Source organism: Anarhichas minor, unplaced genomic scaffold, assembly GCF_050575085.1.
Source record: "Anarhichas minor isolate MPS153535 unplaced genomic scaffold, ASM5057508v1 ptg000030l, whole genome shotgun sequence".
Taxonomy (NCBI): Eukaryota; Metazoa; Chordata; class Actinopteri; order Perciformes; family Anarhichadidae; genus Anarhichas; species Anarhichas minor.
Window position 1 is genome coordinate 8,048,137 of NW_027466476.1, and position 21,809 is coordinate 8,069,945.

General features: G+C 41.8%; 3 protein-coding genes across 8 annotated transcripts; 1 reads left to right on the plus strand and 2 right to left on the minus strand.

Annotated features, from left to right (window-relative positions):
* The first annotated feature begins 94 nt into the window (after positions 1-94).
* LOC142964491 (uncharacterized) lies at positions 95-8,669 on the plus strand. The gene is made up of 16 exons (XM_076104831.1): positions 95-245; positions 692-2,190; positions 2,299-2,397; positions 2,734-2,992; positions 3,406-3,737; positions 3,835-3,975; positions 4,058-4,172; positions 4,267-4,338; positions 4,427-4,567; positions 4,716-4,829; positions 4,943-5,016; positions 5,108-5,212; positions 5,588-5,703; positions 5,955-6,093; positions 7,600-7,720; positions 7,963-8,669. Exons 1-16 carry the CDS (start codon positions 95-97, stop codon positions 8,049-8,051), a joined length of 3,567 nt encoding a protein of 1,188 aa, XP_075960946.1. The 3' UTR covers positions 8,052-8,669.
* Positions 8,670-9,039: 370 nt separating this feature from the next.
* LOC142964492 (UDP-glucuronosyltransferase 2A2-like) lies at positions 9,040-13,506 on the minus strand. 2 transcript variants are annotated; one of them, XM_076104832.1, is made up of 6 exons: positions 12,783-13,506; positions 12,509-12,657; positions 12,217-12,348; positions 11,501-11,588; positions 9,710-9,929; positions 9,040-9,325 (listed from the first exon to the last, which is right to left on the minus strand). In XM_076104832.1, exons 1-6 carry the CDS (start codon positions 13,504-13,506, stop codon positions 9,040-9,042), a joined length of 1,599 nt encoding a protein of 532 aa, XP_075960947.1. The 2 variants fall into 2 exon arrangements, with proteins under 2 accessions (XP_075960947.1, XP_075960949.1); XM_076104834.1 differs by having other exon boundaries at positions 12,509-12,677; positions 13,046-13,110.
* Positions 13,507-15,790: 2,284 nt separating this feature from the next.
* LOC142964441 (UDP-glucuronosyltransferase 2A1-like) lies at positions 15,791-20,255 on the minus strand. 5 transcript variants are annotated; one of them, XM_076104765.1, is made up of 6 exons: positions 19,621-20,255; positions 19,258-19,426; positions 18,966-19,097; positions 18,250-18,337; positions 16,464-16,683; positions 15,791-16,076 (listed from the first exon to the last, which is right to left on the minus strand). In XM_076104765.1, exons 1-6 carry the CDS (start codon positions 20,253-20,255, stop codon positions 15,791-15,793), a joined length of 1,530 nt encoding a protein of 509 aa, XP_075960880.1. The 5 variants fall into 5 exon arrangements, with proteins under 5 accessions (XP_075960880.1, XP_075960877.1, XP_075960882.1 ...); XM_076104762.1 differs by having other exon boundaries at positions 19,258-19,406; positions 19,532-20,255; XM_076104767.1 differs by having other exon boundaries at positions 19,258-19,406; positions 19,784-19,859.
* Between the last annotated feature and the right edge of the window lie 1,554 nt (positions 20,256-21,809).

The window sequence follows — 21,809 nt, forward strand, 5'->3', positions numbered from 1 at the left end:
AGGCTGACGTAACGAGAACTTCAGTTGGAGCAGCTGTTGCACGACAGTCAATTAGTCAAAACAAACGTATCGTGAAAAGTGACGGTTTTTCCTGATGTTTCCCTCGTCGGGTCTCTTTGCTGGTATAAATTGTCCTTTTTTAAAACGTGGGCTTTGTGCGCGGCCTCACTGTTTGTACAAACATGCCGCAGAATTGCGGGATGTGTTTGGTACGTCGTGTCAATCATCGATGGTTGACTTTGCAGGTCAGTGCATTGAGGTATCCTAACATGAGGTAGCTAGCAACGATTTAAAGTGCGTTAGCGTGTTGTCTTTGTCTGTTAAAAGTTAACATGTAACGTTAACTACTCAAAAATTCTAAATTGCATCACGTTTTTTTTTTTATTACTAAAACTAAATGGTATCACACTTTCTCTGAGAATTATTTAGCCAGTTTTTTGTTCCTATCTAACTTTAAAATTAAGCACATTTGAGGGTCTGTTGTCTTAGCCTGTTTGCAAATTCTTAATTCAGATGCTTAAAGCTTGTATTCTAAAAACGAATGATGGTAGTGTAAAGATGTATGCTCTGCACATGGCTACATGTCACCACACCAGCACTCTCCACATGCTTGTATTTAAACCAATCTCGTCCTGTATTATAATCCACTATATTACTAATAAGTCCTATTTCATATTCCTTTTTTGTACAGGGGAGCAAAATGGTTATCCATTGAATGATGAGACCAAAGATGACTCCTTCCAGGAGCTGGAGCGAATCAACAAGGAGATTGAAACTGTAAGGTACGAGGTGGAACAGGAGCAAAGGCGACTGTCCCGCTACCAGACCGTACTGGCAGACAGCATCAAAACTCCACCGAATTTCCCTGTTTCCAAGTCTGAGACTGGAGGTAAAAATGTAGACAGGGGCCCTCATGGGCTGTCGTCGTGCACAGACCTTCCTAGAACGTATTCCAGAGGGAAGAAGTACGTGGTTGACAACTCAAGACCTAGGACTGATTTGGAGTATGACCCTCTGTCCAACTTTTCTGCTGGCTTGCGATCTTACAGCTCATCGGCTAAAGAGCAAAAAGTGAAACAAAACGGGAAATGTTTGAAAAGAGCAAAAAAAGCTGTACCGTGTGACCAAATCATAGCAGTCGCATATCAGTTTCCGATTTCCCGGTCGCCATCTCCAGAGCCACTTGATGACTCTAATGAAGACTGTGACCTGATTATTGACATTCCTCTCTCGCCTAAGAAGAAGAGAGCGAGAGCTCAGACACCTGTTGATTTCGTTGCTGGCAAATCCCTCCAGGAGAAATCGGAGGTCAAAACAAAGCCTGTTTCACTTTTAAATGTGGATGCGTGCGAGGAAGCGACTCTCCCTGCATCAACATTAGAACAAAATAGAGTTAATAGTAATTACAGTGCTGAAAACAATCACGGGCCGTTTAATCTTTATGAGAACAAAGAATGTGAAAATGCACCAGTTGATGTAGTTCATTTAACTGGCTATTTAGAAGACGTTCAAACCGAAAGTCAGAAGATTACTCACTCTAATGCTGAACAATTAGTGGAGAAAAGTCCTGAACCTGCAAGTCCTCCGGCCACCACAGACCAGCAAGATCACAACTGCAACACTCTGTTGGTGAAAAAGGAGGTAAACGTGTTTCAGGTTGAATTGCCTCAGTGTGAGCTGCCCCATTGTGTTGGGAAAATGAATCCACTGCAGCCGCATCATTTTCCACCAAACAATTCACTTTTTTACGAAGCCCCAGGTGCTTACTCGTACTCCCCGTGCAGACAACACGCCGAGCAAGTCCGGGCAGCAGAGCCGCCAGCTCAGAACCGGGTTAGTAACCAGTGGTCTTCGGTGCTGCCACAAAGCCAGAAAACGTCAAGCAAAATGCAAAAAGGACCGTTTCAGGGCAAAGCTGCTGCACCTGAAGGCTACCTGGTGCCGGCAGAACCAGCTTCAGTCGATTCGTCAAGTTTGTCAAACAGTGCAGAATCACCGTCCGCATCAACTGGACAGCTTTTCCTGACAGAAGATAATGAGGAGGTTATACTCATTAGTTCCAGCTCAGATGAAGATGAGCTCAACTACTCTGAAATGGAGCTGTCTGACAGCGATCCGATGGAGGAATGCTACCGGATCTTCATGGAGGCAAATGAGGAGAAAGGAAATGAAGAGCAGCCTGATGCGTCTGTAAGTATGCTGTAGACACTACAGATCCAAGATGGAAGACATTTCTCCAACACTAGCAGTGGAACGATAGTTTCCCTCAAACCGTTTCTCATATTCACTCATTTTTAGGTTGGCGCTATGGATGTCGAAGAGAAGCCGAAGTTAAACGTCAAACCCCAAGCATTGCCGGGAAAGAAGAGGGTGGCTCATGATGCCAAACATACAGAGGTACATAGTATATAGTTACTGAAAAAAAAACTACAACAAAAATGTCTTTTTAAAGTGCAGCCTTTTTTTCAGTCTCAGAAAAGTACACTGGAAATTATCCTTATTTTTGTTAATGAAAAATACATTTATGTAAACTCCCTAAGACCATTAACATGTTATGGTAAGAAAATGTATTAAATAAATTTAAAAAATCTGATATATGCACAAATGTAGTTAATGTGGTACAATAGATTTAACATAGAGAAATAGATTTAAGATGCATATCTCAGATATATATATATATATATATATATATATATATATTTTTTTTTTTAATGGATCTGCTCTGTTTAGCAGCCAGTGGCTAAGAGCAGACCTCAGCCCCAGGTGCTGGTTCCCCTACGTGCGCCTACAGTGTCGGGATTTGCCTCCCAGCCCTCCAACACCTCCAAGATCCAGCAGGTACAGCACAGAGCCTCCATGCTGACTGCTTCAGTTAAAGGTGGTCAGGCCTTTGTTGTTTCCTCCACCTGTCAGAGGAAGCCAGAGACCCAGAATGCATCTCTTCCTTCAATTCAAACCCCTGAAAACATGCAGCTGGCTCCTGTACAGAATGGTAAGCATTTGTTAGCTGTAGAGGATGAGATTAATGAAGGTCATTTTTAGAAAGATTACCATTAAATTGTCAACATCAAATAGTGTCCATTTATAAAAGTAAAATAAAATGTGGGAAAAACAATCCACTTGTCTAATTCCAAAGTTGAAGCCTTTATTGAATTTAAATGTTACTTTTGTGTTGTCATTTACATTGTCATGTTAGACATTGATATATTTACCAGTAAAACATCTTGCAGACCTGGGGTCTATGCATAGAAAGTAGCCTGCTCGTCAGTGGTGACTGCCGAAAGAAAGAAAGCAAGCAAAGGGATTTTTCTGATGCTTTGTATGCTAAACCTTTCCTATTTGTATTTTAGTTGCTTTGCATGGATGCATTACGCCTGTATGTGTTTTATTTGTCTCACTCCACAGCTCACATGAACTACATATCTTTGGGAACTGCCGTGATTGGAGCGGACAACAACTTGCACTTGATCCTCCCAGAGGGCATCTTCCCTCTGCCCATCACCACTTGCAGCCAAGTTACGTCAGTGCTTACCCCAATCAGTCAAGTGCACACCAGCAGCGTCGCTGTCAGACAAATGTACCATACGCCTGCATTGACCCCTCTGCAGAGATACCGCACAACAGCACCTGTGCTCATTCCTGCGCCGGCACGTAAACCTTCGCTCACCTCTGTTTTGTCACATTCAAGTCCAACTGCTTCCACCATTCCTCAAGCTGCTGTACATACTACTGTTAAGGTGAGACGGGACAAGCAGCCTGAACTAAACCCATCTCTGTTGTAAAGAAGACACGTTTCGTCTGTTATAAATATTAATAATTGATTTATTCTTTTAGCCGGTGCCTAGTAAACGAAAACTGAAGCAGTGTGAGGCCGCCAAAGAGAAGGTGCCCCATGAAATCCGACAGCGTTATGTCAACATGTTCACAGAGGAGTTCCTCAAGACAACAGCAAATGTTAATGAGGCTTTTGAAAAGGTGACCCGTTGCCACTTATGTAATCCTCCCTGACAAACTACAGTCTAGTCTTTTCTAACGTTGTTGTTGTTGTTGATGATAGGCACTTGCTGAAGAGAAGGCGGTGTACAATCGCAGTGTGAACAAACTGAAATATCTGAGTGTTGCAGTGAATGCACTGAAGAGGCTGAAGAACCAAAGTGCTGTTACTGCGAAAGGTGAACATTTCTGGAAAACCAATACCGTTCTTCATGAAATGTGATGCAACATATAATCTGGTTATATTAAATCCATTATTTCTTTCTGGTGCAGATGAAAATGAAGTCAAAAGCCAAAGATCCAAAGGCAACATTTCACTTAATCTTAAGAAGTTTAAAGGAAACGGTGAGAATTGGTTTCCTTTTAATTTGAATGCGTTTGTCATTTCTTGAAAATGTTCTGGCAGTTTATCAGTGAATGTGTTTCCCACCAGATGACATGGCATTGTATGAGAGTTTGAAGGACTATATCTTGACTGAGGAAAGCCTGGTTGAGAGCAACTATCCTCTCCAGCACCCAGAGAAACCTGGTTGTGGTGTTCTTTTTGTTGACCATAAGAAAGGCAGTGCAGACCGTGAGTGAAAACATTACACTCCAACTATACTCCCTGAAACGACAGTTTGATGCTATTCTCATATTCTTCTACTAGAGGGCGCACTCAACTTGTGCCATCTTTCTCAGCACATTTAAATCTGACTTTTTTTCTTTTTTGTTGCTTCAAGCCCTCAAGAGGATCTGCTGTCGATGTGGATCTACGTACTCCGTGAACCAAATGGGCAAACACATTCGTAAGGAGGAGTGTAATTACCATTATGGGAAAGGAGTCACAAACAAAGGTGAGTGTACCATAGTGTTATGCTTTAAAAACATCCCAAATGTTTGATCAATTCAAAGTTATTAAATGGCTTACGCTATCGGATCACTGTGTACATTTTTAAACCTTTAACAGTGCCGGGTGGAGTGGAGACACGCTACAGTTGCTGTGAGGGAGTGATGGGAGCTCCTGGATGTCAGGTGTTTCAGGTACGGAAAGAGAGCGAGAGATTAATCCGTAACTAGATTCTCACCTCAAATGAACCGGCGGGTAAATGTTTGATCTTTTGTTCATCACCAGGTGCATGTCCATGATTACCTCAGCCTGGATGGGTTTGTGTCGACCGTCCCCAGACATCCCTCAGATACGAGCTGTCCTGGGATCTACTCCTTGGATTGTGAAATGGTGATCAGCTTTTAAAAACAATCTTCCCAGTGTTGAGCACAAAACTCAAACTAAACTAACTCATTTGTGGAAGTTTCATTAGAATAGTGATACATGAGTAATTTTTTTAAAGAAGGCCATATAGAACTTTATTTGACAGGATCTGGTAATGAATATCTTTTCATTCTCTTTATTTGTTCCAAAATGATTACTGTATAGCACTTTATATGCACCTAAGTAATTAAGACCATTAATTGTAAGTCATTACTATGTAACCATCTTAATGTACACACGTGCCTGGGTCTGTGGGTGGACTCAAAATGATTGATGTTTGATATTTAGCTGGCCTCGAGTCTGCAGCGTAAACATTTATTGTGTTAATGCTTGTCTTCATAGTGTTATACCATTCATGGTCTGGAGCTGTCGAGAGTGACGGTGGTCAACTCTAGTCTGCAAGTCGTCTACGACACCTTCGTCAGACCTGATAATGAGGCCATTGACTATAACACCAGGTAATGTTTCTTAAAGAGCCAAATGTGTTCAAACTCTATCCCCCCCCTCATAATCACCCAAAACTGGCAAGAACCAAAAAAAGGGTTATTAAAGCGCTTGTACTGTGCATTTAAATATGAATATAAGAGTATACAAATCAAATGGATGTAATGCCTGATGATACTTACTAATACAGAGTGATAACATTTAGAAAATGACACAACTTGATGCATCTTTAGTCAGTAGCCTGCGTGACACTTTACTTTTCAAGGTTTTCAGGCGTCGGTGAGGAAGATGTGAAGGGTAACCGCACCTCCCTCAGAGAGGTGCAGGAGACCTTATTGAGCTTCGTCAGCGCAGACACCGTTCTGATTGGACACGGCCTGGAAACAGACCTCTGTGCCCTGAAGGTGACTACTACTACTATTCTGTTTTTTTTTTTTTTCCAACATTATGGGATTTTTGTTTGCATAGATTGTTTCACGACCTACATTAAATGTATTTTTAAAATGAAGCAGAAACCAAGCGGATCAAAGCCAGTCACATTCAACATGGCCGTCTGCTAAACTTTAAACAATTTCCCTGCGAAGGGACTTTTTTGATGCGATGTCAGGAGTATCCCTGTGCATAGTTGATGTTTTAACTAATTCATTTCAATGCCATGTTTCTTTTTTTTTTTTTTTTTTTTTTATATATATATATATAAAGTTAGTCCATGTAGCAATATTACCATGTTTCTAGATGGCTGAGTGAGGAGGTTGGCTTTTTATGACCTAGATTATAGACAACCTGAATGTAGTTAAACTATTATAAATGCCTCACGAGAAAGTACAAATGCTGATTCAACGTGACAAACGGCATTAGAAACTATTTCAACACAAAGTTGTAAAGTATCAGCTTTTCTCAGCAGTTGAATGTGTTCTGGCGAGTTACAAAACTAAACCTAAGCTGTAAAAATGGAGATACTGTAATATGTAAAAGTCTCAATCATAAACATATGCCAGACTCATAACTGCATTAACCAAGAGGAAGTCGAACAGGTATGGACATGGGGCTGGGCGGTGTGGCCTAAAATTCATATCATGGTATAATTTTGAAGAATGCATGGTAACGGTATATATCATGGTATGTGCGGTTTACCTACATCTTAAAGCACTGGTATGGCAACTGCATGGAGGCTTGTACTGTGCTCTTAACGTTATTATTACATGTCATATAGTAAGTCTAGAGGTATTTTAATATTTACTGCGCAGAATTAGATATACAAGACGACAACTTTTCTCCTTGCTCCAAGACTCACTTGCCCATTTGATGAGGACGCATTATTTTGAGGTGATGGAAAAGATTACTTGTTTCACCACTTTTTAGAACCACTGTCTTTTGAAATAATTAGTGGATTATAGTTTTCTTCTTGTTTGACTTTTTGTCGTCTTTTAAAACCTGAACCATGCACCCAGCACGGGCTCCGCCGCCCTGGCTGACGCTTTCCAGATGATTTGCTGCCGCAGGATGACGACGACATATACTGCGATAATTTGGGGGGAAAAAAGAGGCCTGTAGACGGCATAGTCAAAATTCATACCATAGAGCTAATTCATACTGGTCTACCTTTTTTCATATCTTCAACATGAGGACGTTTTGTAAGGGTTTAACAAATGCTAGTTTGCGTTTAACATTATATGACCCACTTTGGTCAGAGGTCTAAGTCTAAGGTACTTTCTCATCAAATATCACCGTACAATCTACTAGTTTTGCCATCTTATAACAAAAGTGTGACTAGAAAGCCACACATTTTGGGCACCTGCTAGTGGGCCGTGCTATGGGATTAGCTTGTACATATTCTTTATTACTGAGTAACTTTCATTTTTCCAAAGAGGCTGTAATAAGAGCTTCAGATATCTTCCTCTTTTCTGTAGTTGCTCCATGGGACAGTGATAGACACGTCTGTGGTCTTTCCTCACCGTCTGGGTCCCCCTCACAAGCTGACCCTCAACAACCTCACAGCTGAATACCTCAGGAGGATCATCCAAGAGAGTGGTGGGTCATCATGGATAACTACAGCCACCATACAAGTGGCTGTTTTATTTGGATGTCCATTGAATTTAAACTCCACCATACATCTGAAACTAAATTTAAATAAAGAAATGATTATAACCGGACTACAACACCGGAGTGAAAAGACTGCTGAAATGTTGATGTAACTGATGTAATTTATAGCTAATGCATGTTTTCCCAATGTGTACTTCTGACTTAATACATGGTGTTAATGTTTCTCCCAGTTTGTGGCCATGACACTGAGGAAGATGCTGCTGCCTGCATGGAGCTTATGTTATGGAGACTCAAAGAAGATGGAAAAATGAAGAAGTGATAGATATAATTCATGATAATCACCATACTGGGCATACATAAACCAAAAGCAGATGCTGTTATGCATATTTGAAAGTCGCATCTGTTTGTCCTGATGACATGGGAGGGCTGTTTATTTTTGTTTGATTACATCACTTAATTTTGTGTTAACACAGTAATACCTGTATATTATATTTTGAGTTGCAGCCTGTCCATAAATATTTGTGAAAATCTGAAGGGGTGGGGTGTTGTCAGTATTATCCAAGTAAAGGCACATAATGAAACCCTTCTCTGTCTGTGTGTGTGTGTGTGTTTACAAAGTTACACCAGCCAATGAACAGCCATCATTTAATGTCAACTTGGGCTCAGGTGCAGTTATGCAAATAACATCACACCTGTCTGCAATGACTAGTGATGGACAAAAGAGCAAATGTCCACATGTATATTAGAATGCAAACATGGTATTTGTGCATGTAGAGGATACAAATTAGTTTAATTCAGTTTTCCAGGCAAGGCTCATGGAATGTTGCACATAGTACGTTTCCCAAGAATACTTAAGTGTCTACCCAAGAAGACACAAAAAAAAAAAAGTCTTAAATGTTTCAAAGTTATGATTATTGGTCTCAAGCCATAAATTACAATCCAGGGCATTGTGGATACATTAAATAATTTAGACCAACAAGACAATCTATCAAAGTATGCAAGATTAGATGTGGACAGACACAGAGATGCATTCATGCACACGCCCGTTCACTCACTCGCTCATGCAAACCAGATCTCATTATGTCCTTGCAAAGGTAACAAATAGCATAACATCGTTTCACGGGAATATTGAACGTTGTGGAGTGATTTTCTGAGTGTTTCATTTGCTTTTTTTACTTGTTTTACAGTTGTCCCAAGACACAAAGTGCAATCCAGGTCTTTGTGGTTACATTACATGATTAGGCCTAACAAGACAACCAATGAACTGTTCATTCAGTTTTTCACCAGCTACATCTCAGTCCAGTCAGTTACTCAGCCTTTCTCTTTGTCTTTCCCTTTCTGCCACAGCACCTCCGGAAGCAGAAACTGCAGGTCTTGACAAAGAGGAGTACGAGGATCAGAACAATGGCGAGAAGGAAGGCCAGGACATCCAGGCTGTGATACTGGTACCAGGTGAGCTCATGGGCCTGGACCCTCAGGTGCTCGGCCCCTTTGTTTCTCATGGTGAACTCGATCCAGAATACCGCCTCATCACGCGGACTCATTGGTCTGTCGTGGTGGATACTGGACAGCCACAAGGCATTCTCCTTGTACCTGTCAATGCAGACACACAGGTGGAAATGTGGATTAAGGCGCTACATGTCTTCCATGTATTTTTCATTTTTATACTTACATTTTTTGCCTTACCAAGAATGGGAATAAAAAGGGTTGATTTATTTTTAGTTCCATGTATTTTAAAACTTAAAAATCTAATAGGAAAGCCATTATACACGGGGAAAAGCCCATCCAGCGGTCTTGTAATTTCTTTGACTTTGAAACTCTGTGGTAATTGAACTTTGTCTTACTACATTACACCATAGCTCCTTCATGGCATGTCTTTAATGACTTACAGATCATTAACGTAAACTCTCCAAAAAGGCAGTCATTTTTCTTTGCCTTTTTAAAACCCTAAAAGTGAAAATCAATAAAAGAACTTACGATTTCTCATTGATGACAGTATTGACTGCATCTCTAAGGTCCTCAGTCTTCATGAAGTTCAAGTCTACAGTAACTGCAGCTCCCTTTGCCTCAACATGGACCATGTTGTCTGGCTGGTCAGCGAACATGGGGATGCCCACCATGGGAACACCGTGGTAGATGGCCTCATAAATCCCATTTGTGCCTCCATGGGTGATGAAAGCTCTGGTCTTGGGGTGACCTGATATGGGTATTAAAAATCATGAAACATAGATTCATCTCTTCAGTTAAGACTGGCTGTTAAAGCACATCTTTTGACTTCTGTATGATATGACTTCTATAAACATATACTTTACATTACATTACAGTCCTTTAGCAGACGCTTTTATCCAAAGCGACTTACAATAAGTGTATTCAACATAGGTATTCAAGAGAACTAGTCACCAGAACAGTCATCTCCTTTTTTAAACAAGCATCTAAGAGCATAAACCAGAGGAAAGGTACAGTGCAGAAACAAACTAATACGAATACAATAAGTGCAACAAACTAATACGAATACAATAAGTGCTAAGTGGAAGGCTCAGGGTAGTACTTCTTGAAGAGGTGAGTTTTCAGCCTGCGCCGAAAGATGGGCAGCGACTCTGCTGTCCTGACGTCAGTGGGGAGTTCATTCCACCACTGTAGAGCCAGGACAGAAAACAGCCGTGACCGGGTCGATCGGCCACAGGAATCTCTGAGCGACGGGGCAACCAAGGCAGCCCCGAGGCAGCAGAGCGAAGTGGTCGGGCGGGGGTGTAGGGCTTGACCATGGCCTGGAGATAGGAAGGAGCTGTTCCTTTCACTGCCCTGTAGGCTAGCACCAGAGTCTTAAACTGGATGCGAGCTCTTACAGGGAGCCAGTGTAGAGAACGGAGAAGGAAAGTTGTGTGGGAGAACTTGGGGCGATTGAACACCAGACGAGCTGCAGCTTTCTGGACAAGCTCCAGAGGTCTGATGGCCGACGCCGGGGCTCCGGCAAGTAGTGAGTTGCAGTAGTCCAGGCGGGAGATGACAAGAGCCTGGATGAGCACATGCGCCGTCTCGTCAGTGAGGAAGGGGAGAATCCTCCTGATGTTGTAGAGCAGGAATCTGCAGGAGCGAGTAACCGATGCAATGTTTGCTGAGAATGACAGTTGGTCATCCAGGGTCACACCCAGGTTCCTCGCAGTCCGAGTTGGCGTCACCACCGGTATCATCAATGGTGATGGACAGGTCTCGGTGCGTGCAACCCTTCCCCGGGAGGAACAGTAGCTCGGTTTTGTCCAGGTTGAGCTTCAGGTTGTGTGTCGCCAATGCGAGATGTCAGCCAAGCACGCAGCGATGCGTGCCTCCACTTGAGTGTCACCGGGGGGAAATGACAAGACCAGCTGGGTGTCATCGGCATAACAATGGTAAGACTAGAGAAGTAACGAAAACCAGAACGCTTCCAGTACCAAAATCTTGTCCCATAGCCTACAGATTCTGCATTTATATGCAGATATCTTAACAGAGATTAAGTCAAGCATAAACTGTGGTAAGTTGTTTTTTTTCTTTTTGTATATTAACTTCAAAAACAGTAAACTACAAAGATAAATACATGATGTATATTATTAGTATGTTGAAGGAATGGGGACACTGCTTTATTGTGTGGACCTGTTTGCATAACACTGGCTAAATACCAGCTTGTAATTATGCATACTGTGAATGTGTTATGGTTGTCTCTCTGAAGTGACATGCCAAAGAACAAACTTCAACAAAAACATTCTTACTGTGTTTTCTAACAGCTTTACTTACCCAGTAGGTCATTCTGAGGGATCCAGTCGAATAGTCTAGTGTTGGCACCCAGAGTTGCTGGTTTTTCTCCACTGTATCTCCACAGCACCTAGAAACAAAAATGTAAACACTCAAAATAACACCGTGCTAATTATATTTCATAATACACTGCATAGCAGTACATTTAATAATACATGCTAAATAAAGGGGAAAAGTAGTTTATTTTAAAACAAAACTTTAGTTCTTTTCATTGGGAATGTATGCAGGAACGTGGAATGGATGACATAGGACTGCTTGGAGACTGTGGGGCCCACATCTGTGCAGAGACCTTGCTCCATCGTGGCATTTCAGATTGGACTGTTGTACTTGCCAGGCGGACTGACATTGCACAAGACTTTGGTCGGACGTGGGGGAGGTGGACACTAAGTTTGCATCGGTGATGTTTGCATCGGTGATGGTTTGTGCTCAAATATAGTAGATGAAAGTAGATGAACAATGTGTCCCTCAAGTCAAATTTTTTTAATGTTAGATGGCCCAAATAAAACACTGTGTTTTGTCGCTGCTGTGTACATTCCCCCCGATACAAATTCAAAAGATCCACTACAGGAATGCACTACTGTTTTTGCTTTTGATTTTTTTATGTATAATAAAGAGACTATAACTGCATTTCGTTATGCAACCCTGTGTTGTACAATGACAATAAATTAATCTTGAAAAAATAGAGATTGTCCTCTGACCTTTTGTGGGACCTGAGCGAGGGCTGAGGCGATCATGTTTGCTTTCTCTGTAGTGATGTTCTTGATGAATGATCCCAAAGTGAAGACCACAATGCCAGCATCTCCAGAACTCTGCACAAACTCCTCCATATCCTGCAAAAATAACATTATCCCACAATGCAAACCAACCAGCATTGTCATTTCTTTCCGAAGGCATTTTAAGGGCTCAGTCTCTTCATTGTTTAAGTCAGGAATACTGTGGAGGCTGTGTAATGACCTAGTAATAGGCCTGTGATAGTAGAGAGAGCCCTACCTCTGGTAACGGTTTAGCAGGTCTGCAGTGAATCCCACCAACAAATTTGAAGTTAGGGAGGAAAGGATGAGGGAAATCAAAATCCCAGTATGTTCTTATCAACCAGATATCTGCCCGACCCATCAGCTCACAGGCACTGGTGGGTGTTCCTGTCATAAAACAAAAGTAACTGAACCAGTGCAATGAATCCAAAGCTATTAAATCATCATTGGACTTCATGTGGTCCATAGAAAAAAATGATTGTTACACAGTGTATTGTATTTGAGTAATGCACCTTTTACTTCGGAGTAATATTTATCGAGTTCTTTCCATGAAACATAATCAAGCACAATGTCCTGCAGTGTGTAGAACAGGAAGTTCCACACTCTCTCAGGGAAGTCCATCTTGTCCGTTAGTTTGCTCATCGCCCCGGGGACAAAGGAAGGAGGAGCAGGGAGCTGACCACAGTGTCTCTCCCAGTTGTTGGCTAGGGAAAACCGCAAGGAGAAGACCAGAGGGATGCCCAAAATCTCTGCTACTAAGTCACTGCCGTAAAACATGGGGTCAGCCAGGAGAAGGTCATATTGTCCCTCCTTCAGCTTCTTCATGATGGATTCAGATTTCAGCACGCCGTCCAAAAACTTTAAAGAATACTGCATGTCGGCCTTCATCAGATCCATGTATTTGATGTAAATCTGAATGTAGCTCATATGGTCCATCTCATACATGGAGAAGTGAAGGTACTCCTCAAAAAACTCCTCTATTGTCTCCATTGAAACAGAGACATTGAAGGGTTCGTAGCCAAAGCGAGAAGGCTCGCTGGTGTTCATGAACATCGACGTGCTCGGGACCAGAACCGTCACCTGGTGTCCCCTGTCGATCAGCGTCTCCAGCAGAGGCTTCATGTTAATCCAGTGGCTGCCTTCAGTGTACCACACCAAGATGTTCCCTCCGTTTGCACTCCATGTCACACAAAGTACCAGCAGGACACAAACGGAGAGATGCTGCTCCAGCTTCATCGTGCTTGTTTGTCTGACTGAAGGCTTGCTGTGCTCTGAACCTTTTTTAAAGGTGCTCCTGGAAAAATAATGATTAACCAAACAAAGCTGAACTCTGACTCAGCTATTCTTTGTCCTACATGAAATGTTATATAACGGACCCACCCCGAGCAAGGGGTTAGAGGTAAAAGGTAATGGCTGTAAAGCTAACAGTCAGTAGTGAAAAATAATCTCTCAACCTATTCCTGAAATCTACAAACGGAAAGTAAAAACAGACTCTAGATCCCCAGACTCTACTTGTGTTATATCATTCATCTCTCCTAAACAAGAGACTAAGAATGCTGGTTGTGCTCTTCTTTTTGCTGACAATAAGAAGCACAATCAGGTCTGTAAGTGAAAATATACTTATTGAAAAGACAACTTTATGCTTTTCTCATATGTTATCACTAGAGAGCACACTTAACCTGTGCAGTACTTGGAATGAGGGTTCATTTCCTCAGATCATTTACTCTGATGTGCTTTTTTTGTTTTGTTGGTTAAAGCCCTGAAGAGGATCTGTGAGCCAAACGGAAAATGTCATATTTATTTGTTGTTTTAAATAATATAATTTTGTCTAGTCTTCACCAGGTGCATGTCCATGATTCCCTCAGCCTGGATGGGTTTGTGTCGGACGTCCCCAGACATCCCTCAGATACGAGCTCTCCTGGGGTCGACTCTACTCCTTGGATTGTGAAATGGTGATCAGCTTTTTTAGGATCTTCTTCATGTTGAGTGCTAAACTCCAATTTATTTGTAAAAGTTTCATTAGAATCCTTAATTTGAATCTGTGACCACAAACATGTTAAGTAGCACAAAAGTGAAACTTTGGTTAACTGACAGATGAGAAATTCTTCGATACCAGATTATTTTATGTTATTTGTTTCAAAATGGATTACTGTATAGCTTCTATACGAAAGGATATATATATATATATATATATATATATATTAAGACCATTAATAATCACTTGTCAGAAGAAGGAAATTAACAGAATGAAAAATTCCTTTTATGTGTGTTACTTCTTTTCCAAAATGACACCCATCAATGTCAGCAACTTACTGTTACATGAAGGAGCAAACAATACAACTGTTCACATATATTTGAAAGCAAATACATGGTAATCTAGTGCACAGAGGTAAACTATGTTGTCACTTTAGTTTTCCAGGCTAGGCTGACTGAACCTGACTTCATGGTGACATAACAAGTTGCACTCATAGAGGGCAGATCTCTGCCAAGATTGTCTCCAACGACCGCTGCTGTAATGTTTGATTGACTAAATACAACCCAAAGTTGGCTAACCCACCATCTAGGCTGCAAGTGTATCAGACGTGTTTTTCACTTGCACAGATAAAGTACATTCTCATTTTGTATCTATGCAGATGTCCATACTGGCTTTGTGCAGGCGTGAGTCTCAGCACGTCCTATTGGCATAACTGCAACGTGACGCATTTATTTAGTCTTCAAGTCTACTGAGGAAACTGTTGAAGCTGTTAATATGTCACTCTATTAAGTTTCATTTTCTTAATGCAAGAAAGTAACCGTTTAGATTTCCAATATGTGGTCTGTTTCACCAAATAATGCCTGTTTGGAAATTAGCTACATGGTTTTGAAGATGTGACGGTGAACTGTCTGCTGGTAAAATCATACTGAATCATTCATTTAGGAGGGCAGAATGCAGTACACACTGATTGAGTATGTAGTATGCAGTAGCTACGTTAGTATGCGTTTTCAAACACTGCTCTGCGATGCACTCAGCTGTGCGATCACTAGTGGCTCCAAACCGACCGGGGGCTAGTTAAGATTAGTGAATGAGCAGTCAGCAGTCAATTAATGGCAGTATCATTATAGTATAATATATATTGCCTCTACTGAATTGATAATACTATAAGTGTGAGACCTTGAGCATGCAGCCATAAATGAACACCCAAAATATTACGCAGTTTGGTGCTACAGTATGCAAGATTAGATGTGGACAGACACAGAGATGCATTCATGCACACGCCCGTTCACTCACTCGCTCATGCAAACCAGATCTCATTATGTCCTTGCAAAGGTAACAAATAGCATAACATCGTTTCACGGGAATATTGAACGTTGTGGAGTGATTTTCTGAGTGTTTCATTTGCTTTTTTTACTTGTTTTACAGTTGTCCCAAGACACAAAGTGCAATCCAGGGCTTTGTGGTTACATTACATGATTAGGCCTAACAAGACAACCAATGAACTGTTCATTCAGTTTTTCACCAGCTACATCTCAGTCCAGTCAGTTACTCAGCCTTTCTCTTTGTCTTTCCCTTTCTGCCACAGCACCTCCGGAAGCAGAAACTGCAGGTCTTGACAAAGAGGAGTACGAGGATCAGAACAATGGCGAGGAGGAAGGCCAGGACATCCAGGCTGTGATACTGGTACCAGGTGAGCTCATGGGCCTGGACCCTCAGGTGCTCGGCCCCTTTGTTTCTCATGGTGAACTCGATCCAGAATACCGCCTCATCACGCGGACTCATTGGTCTGTCGTGGTGGATACTGGACAGCCACAAGGCATTCTCCTTGTACCTGTCAATGCAGACACACAGGTGGAAATGTGGATTAAGGCGCTACATGTCTTCCATGTATTTTTCATTTTTATACTTACGTTTTTTTGCCTTACCAAGAATGGGAATAAAAAGGGTTGATTTATTTTTAGTTCCATGTATTTTAAAACTTAAAAATCTAACAGCAAAGCCATTATACACGGTGAAAAGCCCATCCAGCGGTCTTGTAATTTCTTTGTGACTTTGAAACTCTGTGGTAATTGAACTCTGTCTTACTACATTACACCATAGCTCCTTTATGGCATGTCTTTAATGACTTACAGATTATTAACGTAAACTCTCCAAAAAGGCAGTCATTTTTCTTTGCCTTTTTAAAACCCTAAAAGTGAAAATCAATAAAAGAACTTACGATTTCTCATTGATGACAGTATTGACTGCATCTCTAAGGTCCTCAGTCTTCATGAAGTTCAAGTCTACAGTAACTGCAGCTCCCTTTGCCTCAACATGGACCATGTTGTCTGGCTGGTCAGCGAACATGGGGATGCCCACCATGGGAACACCGTGGTAGATGGCCTCATAAATCCCATTTGTGCCTCCATGGGTGATGAAAGCTCTGGTCTTGGGGTGACCTGATATGGGTATTAAAAATCATGAAACATAGATTCATCTGTTTAGTTAAGACTGGCTGTTAAAGCACATCTTTTGACTTCTGTATGATATGACTTCTATAAACATATACTTTACATTACAGTCCTTTAGCAGACGCTTTTATCCAAAGCGACTTACAATAAGTGTATTCAACATAGGTATTCAAGAGAACTAGTCACCAGAACAGTCATCTCCTTTTTTAAACAAGCATCTAAGAGCATAAACCAGAGGAAAGGTACAGTGCAGAAACAAACTAATACGAATACAATAAGTGCAACAAACTAATACGAATACAATAAGTGCTAAGTGGAAGGCTCAGGGTAGTACTTCTTGAAGAGGTGAGTTTTCAGCCTGCGCCGAAAGATGGGCAGCGACTCTGCTGTCCTGACGTCAGTGGGGAGTTCATTCCACCACTGTGGAGCCAGGACAGAAAACAGCCACGACCGGGTCGATCGGCCACAGGGACCTCTGAGCGACGGGGCAACCAAGGCAGCCCCGAGGCAGCAGAGCGAAGTGGTCGGGCGGGGGTGTAGGGCTTGACCATGGCCTGGAGATAGGAAGGAGCTGTTCCTTTCACTGCCCTGTAGGCTAGCACCAGAGTCTTAAACTGGATGCGAGCTCTTACAGGGAGCCAGTGTAGAGAACGGAGAAGGAAAGTTGTGTGGGAGAACTTGGGGCGATTGAACACCAGACGAGCTGCAGCTTTCTGGACAAGCTCCAGAGGTCTGATGGCCGACGTCGGGGCTCCGGCAAGTAGTGAGTTGCAGTAGTCCAGGCGGGAGATGACAAGAGCCTGGATGAGCACATGCGCCGTCTCGTCAGTGAGGAAGGGGAGAATCCTCCTGATGTTGTAGAGCAGGAATCTGCAGGAGCGAGTAACCGATGCAATGTTTGCTGAGAATGACAGTTGGTCATCCAGGGTCACACCCAGGTTCCTCGCAGTCCGAGTTGGCGTCACCACCGGTATCATCAATGGTGATGGACAGGTCTCGGTGCGTGCAACCCTTCCCCGGGAGGAACAGTAGCTCGGTTTTGTCCAGGTTGAGCTTCAGGTTGTGTGTCGCCAATGCGAGATGTCAGCCAAGCACGCAGCGATGCGTGCCTCCACTTGAGTGTCACCGGGGGGAAATCACAAGACCAGCTGGGTGTCATCGGCATAACAATGGTAAGACTAGAGAAGTAACGAAAACCAGAACGCTTCCAGTACCAAAATCTTGTCCCATAGCCTACAGATTCTGCATTTATATGCAGATATCTTAACAGAGATTAAGTCAAGCATAAACTGTGGTAAGTTGTTTTTTTTCTTTTTGTATATTAACTTCAAAAACAGTAAACTACAAAGATAAATACATGATGTATATTATTAGTATGTTGAAGGAATGGGGACACTGCTTTATTGTGTGGACGTGTTTGCATAACACTGGCTAAATACCAGCTTGTAATTATGCATACTGTGAATGTGTTATGGTTGTCTCTCTGAAGTGACATGCCAAAGAACAAACTTCAACAAAAACATTCTTACTGTGTTTTCTAACAGCTTTACTTACCCAGTAGGTCATTCTGAGGGATCCAGTCGAATAGTCTAGTGTTGGCACCCAGAGTTGCTGGTTTTTCTCCACTGTATCTCCACAGCACCTAGAAACAAAAATGTAAACACTCAAAATAACACCGTGCTAATTATATTTCATAATACACTGCATAGCAGTACATTTAATAATACATGCTAAATAAAGGGGAAAAGTAGTTTATTTTAAAACAAAACTTTAGTTCTTTTCATTGGGAATGTATGCAGGAACGTGGAATGGATGACATAGGACTGCTTGGAGACTGTGGGGCCCACATCTGTGCAGAGACCTTGCTCCATCGTGGCATTTCAGATTGGACTGTTGTACTTGCCAGGCGGACTGACATTGCACAAGACTTTGGTCGGACGTGGGGGAGGTGGACACTAAGTTTGCATCGGTGATGTTTGCATCGGTGATGGTTTGTGCTCAAATATAGTAGATGAAAGTAGATGAACAATGTGTCCCTCAAGTCAAATTTTTTTAATGTTAGATGGCCCAAATAAAACACTGTGTTTTGTCGCTGCTGTGTACATTCCCCCCGATACAAATTCAAAAGATCCACTACAGGAATGCACTACTGTTTTTGCTTTTGATTTTTTTATGTATAATAAAGAGACTATAACTGCATTTCGTTATGCAACCCTGTGTTGTACAATGACAATAAATTAATCTTGAAAAAATAGAGATTGTCCTCTGACCTTTTGTGGGACCTGAGCGAGGGCTGAGGCGATCATGTTTGCTTTCTCTGTAGTGATGTTCTTGATGAATGATCCCAAAGTGAAGACCACAATGCCAGCATCTCCAGAACTCTGCACAAACTCCTCCATATCCTGCAAAAATAACATTATCCCACAATGCAAACCAACCAGCATTGTCATTTCTTTCCGAAGGCATTTTAAGGGCTCAGTCTCTTCATTGTTTAAGTCAGGAATACTGTGGAGGCTGTGTAATGACCTAGTAATAGGCCTGTGATAGTAGAGAGAGCCCTACCTCTGGTAACGGTTTAGCAGGTCTGCAGTGAATCCCACCAACAAATTTGAAGTTAGGGAGGAAAGGATGAGGGAAATCAAAATCCCAGTATGTTCTTATCAACCAGATATCTGCCCGACCCATCAGCTCACAGGCACTGGTGGGTGTTCCTGTCATAAAACAAAAGTAACTGAACCAGTGCAATGAATCCAAAGCTATTAAATCATCATTGGACTTCATGTGGTCCATAGAAAAAAATGATTGTTACACAGTGTATTGTATTTGAGTAATGCACCTTTTACTTCGGAGTAATATTTATCGAGTTCTTTCCATGAAACATAATCAATCACAATGTCCTGCAGTGCGTAGAAGAGGAAGTTCCACACTCTCTCAGGGAAGTCCATCTTGTCCGTTAGTTTGCTCATCGCCCCGGGGACAAAGGAAGGAGGAGCAGGGAGCTGACCACAGTGTCTCTCCCAGTTGTTGGCTAGGGAAAACCGCAAGGAGAAGACCAGAGGGATGCCCAAAATCTCTGCTACTAAGTCACTGCCGGGATAGATGGGGTCAGCCAGGAGAAGGTCATATTTTCCCTTCTTCAGCTTCTTCATGATGGATTCAGATTTCAGCACGCCGTCCAAAAACTTTAAAGAATATTGCATGTCGGCCTTCATCAGATCCATGTATTTGATGTAAATCTGTATGTAGCTCATATGATCCATCTCATACATGGAGAAGTGAAGGTACTCCTCAAAAAACTCCTCTATTGTCTCCATTGAAACAGAGACATTGAAGGGTTCGTAGCCAAAGCCAGAAGGCTCGCTGGTGTTCATGAACATCGACGTGCTCGGGACCAGAACCGTCACCTGGTGTCCCCTGTCGATCAGCGTCTCCAGCAGAGGCTTCATGTTAATCCAGTGGCTGCCTTCAGTGTACCACACCAAGATGTTCCCTCCGTTTGCGCTCCATGTCACACAAAGTACCAGCAGGATAGAAACAGAGAGATGCTGCTCCAGCTTCATCATGCTTGTTTGTCTGACTGAAGGCTTGCTGTGCTCTGAACCTTTTTTAAAGGTGCTCCTGGAAAAATAATGATTAACCAAACAAAACTGAACTCTGACTCAGCTATTCTTTGTCCTACATGAAATGTTATATAACGGACCCACCCCGAGCAAGGGGTTAGAGGTAAAAGGTAATGGCTGTAAAGCTAACAGTCAGTAGTGAAAAATAATCTCTCAACCTATTCCTGAAATCTACAAAACGGAAAGTAAAAACAGACTCTCGATCCCCAGACTCTACTTGTGTTATATCATTCATCTCTCCTAAACAAGAGACTAAGAATGCTGGTTGTGCTCTTCTTTTTGCTGACAATAAGAAGCACAATCAGGTCTGTAAGTGAAAATATACTTATTGAAAAGACAACTTTATGCTTTTCTCATATGTTATCACTAGAGGGCACACTTAACCTGTGCAGTACTTGGAATGAGGGTTCATTTCCTCAGATCATTTACTCTGATGTGCTTTTTTTGTTTTGTTGGTTAAAGCCCTGAAGAGGATCTGTGAGCCAAACGGAAAATGTCATATTTATTTGTTGTTTTAAATAATATCATTTTGTCTAGTCTTCACCAGGTGCATGTCCATGATTCCCTCAGCCTGGATGGGTTTGTGTCGGACGTCCCCAGACATCCCTCAGATACGAGCTCTCCTGGGGTCGACTCTACTCCTTGGATTGTGAAATGGTGATCAGCTTTTTTAGGATCTTCTTCATGTTGAGTGCTAAACTCCAATTTATTTGTAAAAGTTTCATTAGAATCCTTAATTTGAATCTGTGACCACAAACATGTTAAGTAGCACAAAAGTGAAACTTTGGTTTAACTGACAGATGAGAAATTCTTCGATACCAGATTATTTTATGTTATTTGTTTCAAAATGGATTACTGTATAGCTTCTATACGAAAGGATATATATATATATATATATATATATATATATATATATATATATATATATATATATATATATTAAGACCATTAATAATCACTTGTCAGAAGAAGGAAATTAACAGAATGAAAAATTCCTTTTATGTGTGTTACTTCTTTTCCAAAATGACACCCATCAATGTCAGCAACTTACTGTTACATGAAGGAGCAAACAATACAACTGTTCACGTATATTTGAAAGCAAATACATGGTAATCTAGTGCACAGAGGTAAACTATGTTGTCACTTTAGTTTTCCAGGCTAGGCTGACTGAACCTGACTTCATGGTGACATAACAAGTTGCACTCATAGAGGGCAGATCTCTGCCAAGATTGTCTCCAACGACCGCTGCTGTAATGTTTGATTGACTAAATACAACCCAAAGTTGGCTAACCCACCATCTAGGCTGCAAGTGTATCAGACGTGTTTTTCACTTGCACAGATAAAGTACATTCTCATTTTGTATCTATGCAGATGTCCATACTGGCTTTGTGCAGGCGTGAGTCTCAGCACGTCCTATTGGCATAACTGCAACGTGACGCATTTATTTAGTCTTCAAGTCTACTGAGGAAACTGTTGAAGCTGTTAATATGTCAC